At 42.6% G+C, this 16,100-nt stretch overlaps 1 protein-coding gene across 2 annotated transcripts in view; it reads left to right on the forward strand.

Moving 5' to 3' along the window:
* The window catches only part of SCFD2 (sec1 family domain containing 2), a 654,831-nt gene that overhangs the window by 22,755 nt on the left and 615,976 nt on the right, over positions 1–16,100 (forward strand). For both annotated transcript variants that reach the window (XM_077279771.1, XM_077279770.1), the window contains exon 2: positions 9,248–9,416. In XM_077279771.1, the coding sequence (XP_077135886.1) occupies positions 9,248–9,416 (169 nt within the window). The remainder of the gene's footprint in view (positions 1–9,247; positions 9,417–16,100) is intronic.

Consider the following 16,100-nt stretch of genomic DNA (forward strand, 5'->3'; position numbering starts at 1 on the left):
CCAGTTTAAAGGTGCCTAATGTAATGTTCTTTCAAATTTGTCATCTTACCTAGATTTTCAACTGTTGTGTGTTTTGAATAAACTTACTTTATTGTGCCTTAACTTATCAAAACCTGCTCCCCTTTTTTTTTTCAAATGTTGTTGTTACTAGAAAAATGTTTACACTTTTCCAATGTCCATTTTCCTACCAACTGGTCTAAAAGTGTGTACCGCCAAAAATGTACTCAGGTGATGACCAGCTCCCAAATATACTCAGGTGATCCCCAGCTCCCAAATAGACTCAGCCAAACCACCCCACTTATGTTCACATGCCCGTGTGTTCTATAGTTGAGCGAACATGATCGGCTCCCTCCTTGGCAAACTGTAAAGCTTCCCGACTAGTTGCATATGGAACCCGGCTTCATGGAGCGCGCTGGCTGATCAGCATTTTTCACCCGCCGCAGCTGCATGTGCCGCGGCACTACACATGCATGGCGAGGTCAACAAATAGGCTTGGGTTGTGCATGTGTTGTGCCTGTCACACAGCCTTGGAACATGCGGCTGCGGTGCCGGAAAAATGCAGATCATCAGCCGCACACCAGGAAGCCGGGTCCATATGCAAGTAGTTGGCAAGTGTTTAGCTTGCCAAGGAGGGAGCCGATCTTGTTCGCTCCACTCTAGCGAGTAAAAACTATTGAAGTCAGGATGCTGAAATACATCCTGATTCAAATAGTGTCGACACTTGGCCACGTGACCATTGCAACCACCTCACCTGAGCCATGACCTTATTGTATCTGTAAAAACTATAAGATGTTATAATCCTCTTTGTGTTTGTAATACCTCATAGAACAATGAGAGACACCAAAAAAAAGGCGAATAAAAAATTGATAAAATAGTGTCTGACATTGCATATATATGAGGTGTACAAAACACAAGATTTGTGTACACGGCGCACGGTGTGAGTTGCCGGAAACTAATTTTGAACTATACAAACAAATAGAGTTTGAAATATAACAGCTTTATTTGGGGACACAAAAAAAAGGGGGGAAAGATAATTAAGGGGTATCAACTTGGGCAATCAGGGGTGACTGATAGCTACCCGCTTGGGAGTGGGTAGAGGAGGAGGAGGTTGAACCATAGTCCAGAAGGCTGGACGGTAATTCCGACCACCCTGTGTGCGAGGGTGAGGATATTGCCACCTCTGTAGGGGAGGGAGGAGGTAACACCAGTCTGCTTGTGGTTCTTGACTGGCTCTGGCTGCCCCTGCTCCGGCTTGACCCCGGCCGAGACCTTGGTGTGTGTGTTGGAGCAGCCAGAGATGCAGCAGCTGTCCGTGTTTTCCTCCTTTTATTACTTTTTTCCCTCTGCTTGTTCCTCTGCTTGACGTGCTCTGGAGGTTGAGGTCCTAGCAGGAGCAGGACTCGTTGGCTGTGTGTGATGGTGTCGGTGGCGGCGTCCCTCGGCACCCGGACCTCTGTAGAGTGGCTGTGCAGCAGGAGTGGGAGTCATGCTAGCCAGCGATGGTACTACGGGCATTGTAGTCGCTGACTGCATGATCCGAGCCTGCTGCAGAGCACTCACGTAGGCGTTGTTGCAGGCCTGCATCACCGAAATCTGGAGTTCCGGTGTAAGATGTTCCACCATGCCCTTAGCAATGGCACTAAAAAAATGTTTTGCCAGCCTCATGAGCTCGGATTCCATTGTTTCAAGGCGCCGGTCGATAGTGGCCAAAACAGTGTCCATCCTATCTCCCAGCACCTTGAAACAATTTTGGAAAACCGTGCCCAAATGAAAATATTCGGGCATTAGCGGCCTGTCCGAGGCATGCTGACGCTGGCGGGAATACCCAAAAGAAGGAGCGACAGAGGCCTCGGCCAGGGGAACACCAGATGGACCGGCTGCCGGTTCTCCAGAAAGTGGTGCAAGCCTGCTCTCGCTGTGGGATGGCTGTGATGGGTCCGATGGCGATTCATGAAGGACCGCTCCAGATGGCCGAACAGGTTCGAGGGTGCTGCTGTGTGTTCTGTGAAAAGATAAGGAAAACATTAGTATTCAAAAAATAACATTTCACGTATGCCAACTCCTGTGTAATATAATAAAGTTAACATTACATCACACAACACTATAAAATAATTTAACATATAATTGTAAGGGTCACTTCCGTCTGTCAGTGTGTCTGTCCTTAACTCATCATTCGCTGATTGTTCTCGCCAGCTGCCTGTCTTGGCTGACGCGACCAATCAGCGATGGGCACAGTCCAGAATAAAATGAGCGCTCCTCCCCGCAGTCAATGCCTGTCGCCCGCATACTCACCACTGTCATCGCTAAACACACGGCCGGCGTTAACGCAAACCGTTGTCGCCGCAAAACCTTGGTGTAACCAACTATTTACTATTGACGCTGCCTATGTTGCATCAGTATTAAACAATTTAAAGTTACAAATTTGATTAAAAAATATACCCTGGTATACTTGCCCTCCGCTGGCATTTGCGACGACCGCCATCTTTTACGCTGATCGCAGGACCTGCCATGATGTCACGTCATGTGACCGAGACGTAATCACAGGTCCTGCGATCAGACCAACCCTGGCTGGGACCGGAACCTGTCGTGGACTACAAGGACTCACGCGGTAAATTATTTTATTTTTTCAAAAAACTGTGACAAACCTGGATGGGCAATATACCATGCCACTAGGAAAAATTTTACGTGGCTGGCCAATATACTATGTGGCTCTGTGCTGTATACTACATCACTTGAAAAAATGTCATGTGTGGCTTGGCAATATACAACGTGACTCTGTGCTTTATACTACGTCACTGGGCAATATACTAGTTGGCTGCCCAATATACTACGTGGCTGGGCAATATACTACGTGGACATGCATATTGTGCAATACCCAATGCGTTGCACTAGGTACACCAATAATTAAATACTTACGATCGGCGGCCAAGGATCGGTCTCAGGAACTGGAGCAACCTTGTGTACTTGTAGGTTGACGACCTTGCAGCAGCAGCACCACTTCGAGCCTGTTCCTCCTCCTTCCGCAGGCCCCGATTGAAATGGTCCTTCATGGAACGCCATCTTGTCTTCAATTTTTGGACTGTGAATGCAAACAACAAAAAGGTTAGAAATTGTACATTTCCAAATGATAACACAACTGTGTGCCATGCAACAAAGTTGAAGGAGTTGATCACATCACACACGATTGTGTTATCCTGGCCTGATGGATCTGAGCGGAGTCTCAGAAATACTTACCAAACTTTGATTTGTCCGATGCGGAAGCGCTGTCAAAGCCATCCCACAGCGATTTTGCCACCTCAGCCCACATCCGCCTCAACACCACCTGGTCCGCGTGCCGGGGGTCACGGCTGTCCCACAATGGGCCACGCTCCTGTATACTGGCGACGAGGAGATCAATGTTTATACTCTCCTCTCGGTCCCGTTGTGAAACCTAGAATAATATAAAAACATTAATGTTTTCAAGCTTAATAAAAATTGCCAACAACCACCACCACCACGCACCACCCCCCGAAAAAAAAAATAAAATAAAAATAAAAAACATTCCTTTTGTTTGGAAAAATACTTACTCGCCGTCTTGCCGCCACAGCTTGGCCCCGAGGTCGCTGCTCCTGATGGGTAGCTTTTTCCTCACTTGAAGAAGCCTGTTAAAAATGTTTAAAAAAAAAATTAGTGCCAAGTCTACAAATGACACCGAATAGTAAGCAACTGTAGATAATTTACTCACTGAACTCCCCTGCGCCGTGTGGCTTGATGAGTCTGTCGCCATGGTTTTACCAAGATAATTCTGCAAGGAAAAATTGAAAAAATTATTACATTAAAAGCACAAAACACAGCCACATACAAGAAAATAGCAAAAATACCATACATAACATTACTACCACAACGGACAGTTCACTCATAGGACAATGCCAACTCAACAAGCGCTGAGCAAACCACACCGCCATACATTGAAATAAAAATCAATGGCAGAGACGACACAATGCAGAGTATAGCAAAAGCAGAATAAAGTTCCAGAAAAGATAAAAAAACAATTCATCAACAACAGCCCCCTATGTACAAATAATAAAAAAAAGACACACATACCTTTTTTTGCAAAAAAAAATATTTTTTTTTTAAAAGGGCCAAGAAAAGGCAGACAAGTATAAACCACAATACTTTACAATTTAAAACAACAAGACACGAGCCAAAACAACACCATATGGTTACAAATAACCACAGAAATACATCAGAAACAGATAAAGGATAAAAACCATTCTATATATAAAAAAAAAAAAAAAAAATTATGGCACAGCCGCTGTAAATTATAGAACAAACCAATAACAATTTAATAAACCACCATTATTGTATTTAGTTAAATAAAAAATAACACACTTGATAAAGAAAAAAAACAGGGCAAAAAAACCCCCAATACATTATAAACAGCCATACTTTACAATAAACAAAAAAAAAGGCCGGAGACAAAAATACGCCATACGGTTACATATAACGCCAGAAATACATCAAAAAATTTCTATTAAAAAAGAAAAATACAATGGCATAGCCGCATGACATTCCAGAACAACCCAATAGAAATTAAATAAAACACCATAAATGTAAACAAAAAAAAAAAAAGAGGGCAAAGAAAAGGCAACCCAGTATAACCGCCATACTTTACAATAAAAAACAGCAAGACATGAGCCAAGAAAGCGCCATACGGTTACCCCCAGAAATAGAAACCAGAATTAAAACCACAAACAAGAAATTAAACAAGAAAATCCTATTTAAAAACACAGTGGAACAAACGCATGACACAAACAAGGCCGGAGACAAGAAAACGCCATCATATAACGCCAGAAATACATCAGAACCAGATTTAAAAACACAAATTTTCAAAAAAGATCCACAGTGGCATAGCCGTACTAAAGTACAGACCAAACATTAAATTATACCTGCACAAATTGCATTAAAAATGCAGAAATTGAGAAATTATATACTTACAGCTTTTGAAAGCAGATCAGAGATGTTGTCTCGTTTTCTTTCCTGCAGGCAATTGAAAGACAATGCCAATCCCTTTTTTTTTTAAATTAAAGGACGCATGCGTCGCACGACGCGCTGCGACACAAGCACTTGCGCCTTCTGCGTTGTCAATAGACTTGAATGGGGGTTTTGGCGCATAGACGACGCAAGCGCGACACATGCGTTTTTTGAAAAATTTAGGATGCCGAAAAACTGCAACATGTAGCGTCTTCCACGCCCTGACAGGTGCGCCGAAACGACGCATGCGTCGCAAAACGCACGAAAACGCATAACAACGCATGTCCATTCCATGCGTCACTATGCGTCGACGACGCTGCGCCCAAAGGCGCAAATGTGAACGTAGCCTTAGACTTGCATTTCATACTGTGAATTGTGACTGTAGGAAGACACAAAACCTGAATCAGCACAACACAGCTCACTTCTGTCTATCAAGGGGAATATCAGCCTGTCCTTGGAGGTATACATTAGGTGTATTTTCCAACTTTCATTTTTTAAATAAAGCCCAAATGTATGTTACTGTATACCCGTAGAGTCATATGCACTATATGGACAGAAGTATTGGGACGCCAATACACATACAGGAGCTTTTATGATGACTCATTGTAAATCTAGCAGCAGTAATATAGAGTTGGTCATCTTTTACAGCTACACTAGTTCCCACTCTAGATTTTGGAGACAGGTGCATCTCACAAAATCAGAATATCCCTTGCGTTGGTATGTCTGTTTTCTTATTGTATTATTAATCTACTCTGCTCTGTTTGCGGAATTGTTATGTTTATCTGTCTAACCTGAAAAAAGTTTTAATAAATATGATTCAGAAAAAAAAAAAAATCAGAATATCATCAAAAAGTTAATTTACCGTATATACTTGTGTATAAGCCAAGATTTTCAGCACATTTTATTGTTCTGAAAATGCCCCCCTCGGCTTATACACAAGTCACAGTCCCAGAAAGCCGGCGGGGGAGGGGGAGTAGCGGCTGAGCTTATGCAGCATCAATAGTAAAACAAATCTAATGTTAAAAATAATAAAAAAACAAAAAACCTGCTATTCTCACCTTTAGTCGTCCGCCGATGCGCGCGCAGCTGCCGCCAGCTTCCGTTTTCAGAGATGCATTGCGAAATTACCCAGAAGACTTAGCGGTCTCGCGAGACCGCTAAGTCATCTGGGTAATTTCGCAATGCATCTCTGGGAACAGAAGCTGGCGGCAGCTGCGCTCGCATCGGGACAGCTTCGCTGGACGCCGGAGGGTGAGTATATAACTATTTTTTAAATATTTTTTTTAACAGGGATATGGTGCCCACACTGCTATATGCTACGTGGGCTGTGTTATATACTGCGTGGGCTGTGCTATATACTGCGTGGCCACTGTTATATACTGCGTGGGCTGTTTTATATACTGCGTGGGCTGTGCTATATATTACGTGGACTGTGTTATATACTGCGTGGGCTGTGTTATATACTGCATGGCCTGTGTTATATACTGCGTGGCCTGTGCTATACATTACGTGGCCTGTGCTATATACTATGTGGCTGCTATATACATACATACATACATATTCTAGAATACCCGATGCGTTAGAATCGGGCCACCATCTAGTATATTATATACTGTAGAGTCATCACAAACAGAGTGATCTTTTTCAAGTGTTTATTTCTGTTAATGTTGATGATTATGACTTACTGCCAATGAAAACCCGAAAGTCATTATCTTAGTAAATTAGAATACTTTATAACACCAGCTTGAAAAATTATTTTAAAATCCGAAATACTGGCCTACTGAAATCAATGTATGTTCAGTAAATGCACTCAATACTTGGTTGGGGCTCCTTTTGCATCAATTACTGCATCAATGTGGCGTGGCATGGAGGCGATCAGCCTGTGGCAGTGCTGACGTGTTATGGAAGCCCAGGTTGCTTTGATAGCAGCCTTCCGCTCGTCTGCATTGTTGGGTCTGGTGTCTCAACTTCCTCTTGACAATACCCCATAGATTATAGGGTTAAGGTCCGGCGAGTTTGTTGCCAATCAAGCACAGTGATACTGTTGTTTTTAAACTAGGTATTGGTACTTTTGGCAGTGTGGACAGGTGCCAAGTCCTGCTTGAGATTGAAAATTTCCATCTTCAAAAAGCTTGTCGGCAGAGGGAAGGATCAAGTGCTCTAAAGGTGATTCCGCATGTGTTCACTGAACCGTGCGGAGTCACCGCGTCCTTTACATTGCACGGGAAATTAATCTTGCGGAGACTGAGCGTCTTCTCAAGATAAATAGACATGCTGCAGTCTGGAAAGACGCTCCACATGTCTGTCTCCGCAGGGAAGCCAGAGGCGTCTCTGGACGCATAGTGGAGATGGGATTTCTTCAAATCCCTGCCACTATGCCGTAACATCTGGACGCTGTGGATGTATGCAGCATCCAACCCGCAGCATTTCCTGACAGTGGGAACATACCCTAAGAGGCGGTTCTCATGGCTCCCATACAGCGGCCACTGCCTACTGATGTGACCAATGAACCTGTTATCGATTAGCATCCAGTCTACTTTCCACACACCCTTAGGCCTCAATCCCAGTATTCTTCACGTTTGTGTCGGCCCAGCATGCAATAGGTCTTGAGTACAAAGATAATGTTTATTAGTGGAGCAATGGGCACCGCTGGGTGATTAAGCAGCTATGATTCTGCTTTTCTAAGTTCACTACACCCATCTGGGCACCATCCAAACAGCCTTAAAGGGGCTGTAAATTTGCCAAGGGAGCCTGACATGGTGAATCCTTACATTATGCGATTTGTGTACTTTGATCACCTGCCGACCACTTTCTCTTCCACTTCTCTCAGTTGAGCCCCTTGAATAGCGGACGTGTAATTGCAAGTCTGCAAATTGCATAAGAGCAGTCACATGATGACCAACCTGAAATAAAACTGTCAGGATTGGGTATGATACACTCCCTGCCCAAATGTAAGTCCAGACTAGAAAATCCCTTTAATGAGAAATATATGTTTACTAAAACAGATTTCAGCACAGCTGATGATTCCTCCTCTATAGCAAATCAGCAGGGAAAAATGGGTGAAAGATGTGCCCCTAATATGAGACCCCTGTGCCCTAGAGGCAGGGGTAGTGCGATGACATACTTGTCTTCCCCAGGATAATCAGGCACAATGCTTCTGAGTACTGGGCCGAACCATAAAGGACAGAAGAGCTTTTCTGTCTTCTCTGGTGTTTTGGGCACTATGGTAGCTTTCCTATTTCCAAAATTTGATGTGCGAGTGTCTTCTCTTACATTTTATGTACATGAATCAGATATTTTTTTTATATCCTTCTACTGTGTTCCCTCTGTATGTATATTGTCAAAAGTAAGGTCAGATTTTTGGCATGTAATGGAATCGATGCTATGTAAGCAGGGAGGAACCGAGGGAAAAGACAGAGGTGATATCTCAGTGGAGCGTGAAGGACAGGGCTTGGTATAACAGAACTCAGTGGATGATGTGTATGATGGGCAGAACAAGTCTAAAGGCCGCCCAGGTAGCAGAGCTGCCAGCCAGGGTAGTAAAGTGGGATCAATCACTCCAGTGGGGGGTCTCCTCGCTACTATCAGATACTACTCAACAGGAAAAGACCACCAGCTCAGCTCTGGTGCACCTGAGTCCCAAAGAAGAGGAGTCCTGCAGAAATACAGCAGAGCAAAATAGTTACCCGAGCGTTAACAAGACCGGGCTGAATGTGATTTGCAGCCCACTGAAGGATCCCCCTGAGCTCTAGGATTCTTCTCCTGAATCCACATCGAAATCAAGGAAAAATGCTTTGAATATTGTTTTTAATGGGAAATTTAAAAAAAAAACAAAACTTGTGAAAAAAAAATAGCATCGTGAGCACTGTAGGCAATTTTCCCCATAGAAAGTTTTTTTTCCCAGAGTATTTGAAGTATTTTTAAAAGTACATTTTGTACCAGAATCTGCTCCAGAATCCTTACAATAATCGGTGAGTATCCTGTGGTCTTACTGTGGCAGAGTGAAACTAGCGGAAATCATCAGTCCAGGTACCATGGTGGCATTCCTATAATAAAAGTCCACCCAACCATCAGCGTTCAGCATAGAATGGCGTCCATGGTGTATATGGATGAAGTATGGGCAGTAAGAAAGGCGAAATCTGCAGTGCATAGCGAAAAATGTATGAACCAATATTTCTGGGCTTTATTTCCTCCAAAACCTACTGATCCTCCTCTTCACTCCTTCTTGTTCCAGGAGCCATTGGACATCATGGAGACAGCCTTGTAGAGAAGATTCTCTCTGTTCTTCCTTCCATTCCTGGGCAGAAAAATGATGTAATGATCGACATGAAGGAACTCACCAACTTGCGAATAGATGGTGAAAATGAGGGTATAATAGCACCGGGATGCTTGTCACAGCCAAAGTAAGCAAGAACCAACCATCTAATGATTTGTTTTTCTGGTTTGGGGAACATTTTCCATGTAGTTGTCAGTTTGCACCCCTGTGGGGCTTTGGCGTTGTGCTGAGTGTGGCCCATTTACAACATTTTCCACAACACAGATACTCAGAAAGATAGACGAAAATAATACCGTGCAGAGTGTTATTCCTGAATATAACGTACCGCCATAGCCGCTTCATCAGTGCGTTCACACGCTTACCAACAGCCCTGATCAGACTGCAGAACTGGACTGAGAAACTGGTGAAGCTTGGGGAAAACAGGAAGCCAAAGTGAGCAGTTTAGGGACATTCCTGAACATTTTCAGGGCATCCTACGTCTTAAAGAGAATCTGTCACCAGTTTTTTGCCATTTAATCTGAGAGCAGCATAATGTAGGTACTGAGAGCCTGATTCCAGCGATGTGACACTTATTAGGCTGTGTGCTGTAGTTTCAACACAATCAGTGTTGTATCAGCAGGAGATTATCACTAGAGGACTACATCTCTCCTGCAGGCTCATCTGCATAACCCTGCCCCCACCATTGCTGACAATGTACAGTGTGCACAGGAAGCTGCCAGTCAGGGGTGTGGGCGCGGGGTTATACAGGGCTCAGCACTGATATATCTAGAACGGATAAAACAGGGATTCTATCAAACTTCACTGAGTAGCCCTTTAAGTGACACATCGCTGGAATCGGCCTCTCTGCCCCTACATAATCCTACTCTCAGATTACATAGCAAAAACCTGATGATAGATCCCCTTTAAATGTCATAATTTCTTTGTTTTCAACATGGTTAAGTATGTGTTCAAGTGCTACAATGGCTTCAGTCTCAATTCCCCAGTGCTGAGGCCATGGGTTCCATTTCCACCAGGGTGACACATATAAAGGGCTTAATAATCCTGCAGTTATGTGAATAACACCCAGTGGTAAGTTCTTCTAGTTGTTCATTTATTATTTGAGATGCATCTGGATAACTTCAGTTGTCGGTGAGTGCGCAGTTCATTTCTCGACAGCTGCATTTTGTCTTCTGCTCATACAGTTATACTTGTTCTTTGTCCCATACTCTTTATGGAGAATCATCCAAAGCAGCATGTGGCTTTTTCCAAGTCCAGATATATATACATATAATTCTTTTTTTTTTTTTTTTGTCCGAATGTCTCAGATAGGCTAAGGGTATGTGCACACGTTGCAGATCTGCCTCTGGAATTTTTTGTGCTGATTCTGCATCTCTTGGCAGAAAACGCAGGTGCGTTTTTTATGCGTTTTTTTTTGCGCGTTTTTTTGATGCGTTTTTGAAAGCTAAATAAAGATGTATTATTGAGCAAAAAATAAAATTGTGATGTCATTCACACACTCCATTACACACACAGATGGATAATAGATATAAATATAGATAGATAGATCTATAGATATATGAATAGATAGATCTATGTATCTATCTATAGATATATGTATGGATAGATATATGTATGGATAGGTATTAGTGATGAGTGAATATACTCGTTACTCGAGATTTCTCGAGCACACTCGCCCGAGTATTTTTTAGTGCTTGGAGATTTCGTTTTCACCGCCGCAGCTGAATGATTTACATCTGTTAGCCAGCATAAGTACATGTGGGGATTCCCTGGCAACCAGGCAACCCCCACATGTACTTATCCTGGCTAACAGATGTAAATCATTCAGCTGCGGCGGTGAAAACGAAATCTCCGAGCACTAAAAAATACTCGAAGGACACCTGAGCGTTATCGGGAAATCTCAAGTAACGAGTATATTCGCTCATCACTAATAGATATACAGTATGTATGGATAGATATATCTATGGATAGATGTAGATGGATATATGGATAGTTAGGCTACTTTCACACATCAGTTTTTTTTCAGTCAGGCAGGATCCGGCGAGTTTTTGAAAAAACGGATCCGTTGCAAATAGTGAAAAACTGATGCAACTGATCCGTTTTTTTTTTAGAGAGAGCGCGAGAGAGAGAATGGAAAATGTGCATGATTTCAATGGAAAAAATGCATGCAAAACCGGATTTGGAGGCCGGATTCATCATTTCACATCTCAGTTTCATACGTGTTTCGCCGGATCAGTCGCTGGTTTTTCGACGGACAGAAAAACCGTTCCTCTGTACGTTTTCTCCGTCCGCTGGAAACAGCTTTTTTGACGGATCCGGCAAAAAACAGATGAAACGTGTGGCCATCAGGCACAATCTGGCGCTAATACAACTCTATGAGAAAAATACGGATCCGGCGGAAAAAAAAACCGGATCCGTTTTTTACAAAACTCGCTGTATTGTGCCTGACGACAAAAACCTGATCTGTGAAAGTAGCCAGATAGATATATGGATAGATATATCTATGTATCTATAGATATATCTATCTATAAATATATCTATAGATAGATATAGCCATAGTTATATCTACGTGTATAGATATATCCATAGATATATCCATAGATATCCATCTATAGATATATATAGATTTATCCATGGATATATAATAGCAAGGCCGATGTTGAGTAACCCCTTCACCCCGAAGCTTGTTTTCAACTTCCTGACCAGGCCATTTTTTTCAATTCTGACCACTGTCACTTTATGAGGTCATAACTCTGAAACGCTTCAACGGATCCTGGTGATTCTGAGTCTGTTTTCTCGTGACATATTGTACTTTATGATAGTGGCAAAATTTCTTCGATTTGACTTGCATTTATTTGTGAAAAAAATGGAAATTTGGCGAAAATTTTGAAAATGTTGCAATTTTTAAACTTTTAGTTTTTATGCCCTTAAATTAGAGAGTCATATCGTACAAAATAGTTAATAAATAACATTAGCCACATGTCTGCTTTACATTACCACAATTTTCGAAACATAATTTTTTTGTTAGGAAGTGATAAGGGTTAAAAATTTACCAGCGATTTCTCATTTTTACAACAAAATTTGCAAAACCATTTTTTTTAGGGACCACCTCACACTTGAAGTGACTTTGAGGGGTCTATATGACAGAAAATGCCCAAAAGTGACACCATTCTAAAAACTGCACCCCTCAAGGTACTCAAAACCACATTCAAAAAGTTTATTAACCCTTCAGGTGCTTCACAGGAATTTTTGGAATGTTTAAAAAAAATTGAATATTTACCTTTTTTTCACAAAATTTTTATTTCAGATCCAATTTGTTTTATTTTACCAAGGGTAACAGGTGAAATTGGACCACAAAAGTCATTGTACAATGTGTCCTGAGTACGCCGATACCCCATATGTTGGGGTAAACCATTGTTTGGGCACATGGCAGAGCTCGGAAGAGAAGGAGCACCGTTTGACTTTTCAATGCAAAATTTGCTGGAATTGAGATCGGACACCATGTCGCATTTGGAGAGCCCCTGATGTGCCTAAACAGTGGAAACCCCCCACAAGTGACCCCATTTTTTCACAAAAATGATCTTTTCTCCAAAAAATTTTTTATTTTCCCAAGGGTAACAGGACAAATTATACCCCTAAAGTTGTTGCTCAATTTGTCCTGAGTACACTGATACCCCATGTATGGGAGTAAACCACTGTTTGAGCGCATGGCAGAGCTCGGAAGGGAAGGAGCGCCTTTGACTTTTCAATGCAAAATTGGCTGGAATTGAGATCGGAACCCATGTCGCGTTTGGAGAGCCCCTGATGTGCCTAAACAGTGGAAACCCCCCACAAGTGACCCCATTTTGGAAAGAAGACCCCCTAAGGAACTTATCTAGATGTGTGGTGAGCACTTTTACCCCCCAATTGTTTCACTAAAGTTTAGAATATAGAGCCGTGAAAATAAAAAAATCATTTTTCTTTCCACAAAATGATCTTTTAGCCCTCAATTTTTTATTTTCCCAAGGGTAACAGGAGAAATTGAACCACTAAAGTTGTTGTCCAATTTGTTCTGAGTACGCTGATACTCCATATATGGAGGGGAACCACTGTTTGGGCGCATGGGAGAGCTCAGAATGGAAGGAGCGCCGTTTGGAATGCAGACTTAGATGGATTGGTCTGCAGGCGTCACGTTGCATTTGCAGAACCCCTGATGTACCTAAACAGTAGAATCCCCCCACATGTGACCCCATTTTGGAAACTAGACCCCCCAAGGAACTTATCTAGAGGTGTTGTGAGAACTTTGAACCCCCAAGTGTTTCACTACAGTTTATAACGCAGAGCCGTGATAATAAAAAATCCTTTTTTTTCCACAAAAATTAATTTTTAGCCCCCGGTTTTGTATTTTCCCAAGGGTAACAGAAGAAATTGGACCCCAAAATTTGTTGTCCAATTTGTCCTGAGTACGCTGATACTCCATATGTGGGGGTAAACCCCTGTTTGGGCGCACGGGAGAGCTCGGAAGGGAAGGAGCACTGTTTTAGTTTTTCAACGCAGAATTGGCTGGAATTGAGATTGGATGCCATGTCGCGTTTGGAGAGCCCCTGATGTGCCTAAACAGTGGAAACCCCCCAATTCTAACTGAAACCCTAACCCAAACACACCCCTAACCCTAATCCCAACCATAACCCTAACCACACCCCTAACCCTAATCCCAGCTGTAAATGTAATCCAAACCCTAACTTTAGCCCCAACCCTAACCCCAACCCTAACTTTAGCCCCAACCCTAACCCTAGCCCTAACCTTAATGGGAAAATGGAAATAAATACATTTTTTTAAAATTTTATTATTTTTCCCTAACTAAGGGGGTGATGAAGGGGTGTTTGATTTACTTTTATAGCTTTTTTTTTTGGCGAATTTTTAAGATTGGCAGCCGTCACACACTAAAAGACGCTTTTTATTGCAAAAAATAGTTTTTGCATCACCACATTTTGAGAGCTATAATTTATCCATATTTTGGCCCACAGAGTCATGTGAGGTCTTGTTTTTTGTGGGACGAGTTGACGTTTTTATTGGTACCATTTTCGGGCACATGACATTTTTTGATCGCTTTTTATTCCGATTTTTGGGAGTTAGAATGAACAAAAAACCAGCAATTCCTGAATTTCTTTTGGCGGGGGGGGGCGTTTATACCGTTCCACGTGTGGTAAAATTGATAGAGCAGCTTTATTCTTCAGGTCAGTACGATTACAGCAATGCCTCATTTATACCATTTTTTTTAATGTTTTGGCGCTTTTACACAATAAAAACTATTTTATATAAAAAAATAATTGTTTTTGCATCGCTTTATTCTGAGTGCTATAACTTTTTTATTTTTCTGCTGATGATGCTGTATGGCGTTTTTTTTTGCGGGACAAGATGATGTTTTTAGCGGTACCATGGTTATTTATATCCGTCTTTTTGATCGCGTGTTATTCCACTTTGTGTTCGCCGGTATGATTATAAAGCGTTGTTTTTTGCCTCGTTTTTTATTTATTTTTTATTTTATTTTTGTTTTCACTGAAGGGGTTAACTAGTGGGATAGTTTTATAGAGCGGGTCGTTACAGACGCGGCGATACCAAATATGTGTACTTTTATTGTTTGTTTTTTTTTAATTTACATAAATAAATGGATTTATTGGGAAACATATATATATTTTTTCTTTATTTGGGGATTTTTTTTTAATTTATTTATTTTTGTACATTCTACTTTTTTTTTTTTTACTTTCTAACATTGTCCCAGGGTGGGACATCACTATATTAGATCAGATCGCTGATCTGACACTTTACATAGCACTGTGTCAGATCAGCGATATGACAGGCAGTGCAAGAGGCTTTCCGGGGCCTGCTGTGAGCAGGCGCCGGCTAGCCACCTCACTTCAGGACCCAGAAGGAGCCCTGCGGCCATCTTGGATCCGGGGACTCCTTCCAGAACACCGGAACAACGTGTTCGCTTCACGTTGTTCCGGTGGGAGAATGCAGGGAGCCCCCGTCCCTGCACGATGCCCCTCTATGTCACTGTCACTACTGACAGCGGCATCAGAGGGGTTAAATGCCCACGACCGGCGCTAGCGCCGATTGTGGGCATTGCTGCGGGGTGTCAGCTGTCATATACAGCTGACACTCACTCGATCGCTGCGACGCTCGGCGTGAGTCAGCGCGATCGTGCCACCGTACTAGTACTGCGGTTTGCGGGAACTCAGTTCCCGCAGAGCAGAACTAGTACTGCTCATGTCGGGAGGGGGTTAATGAACATGTTTAATTAAAAAAAAAAAACGGAAAAAAATGGTGTTGGCTCCCGCGCAATTTTCTGCGCCAGAGGGGGAAAGCCGACGGCCGGGGGCCAATATTTGTAGCCTGGGAAGGGGGTAATACCCATGGCCCCTTCCCAGGCTATGAATATCAACCCGCCTTTACTGGCTATTAAAATAGGAGGACCCCCCAAAAAAAATGACTTGGTCCCTCTATATTTTATAGCCAGAAAGGCTACGCAGACAGCTGCGGGCTGATTCATAGCCTAGAGAGGGGCCATGGATATTTCTCCCCCGGCTACAAATACCAGCCCCCAGCCGCCCCAGAAATGGCGCATCTGTAAGATGCGCCAATTCTGGCACTTAGCCCCTCTCTTCCCACTCCCCTGTAGCAGTGGGATATGGGGTAATACGGGGTTAATGTCACCTTGCTAATGTAAGGTGACATTAAGCCTGGTTAATAATGGAGAGATGTCAATAAGACGCCTATCCATTATTAATCTTATAGTAGTGAAAGAGTTAAATTAAAAAAAAGACACAGCCAG

This window comes from Ranitomeya variabilis, chromosome 1 (assembly GCF_051348905.1).
Source record: "Ranitomeya variabilis isolate aRanVar5 chromosome 1, aRanVar5.hap1, whole genome shotgun sequence".
NCBI lineage: Eukaryota > Metazoa > Chordata > Amphibia > Anura > Dendrobatidae > Ranitomeya > Ranitomeya variabilis.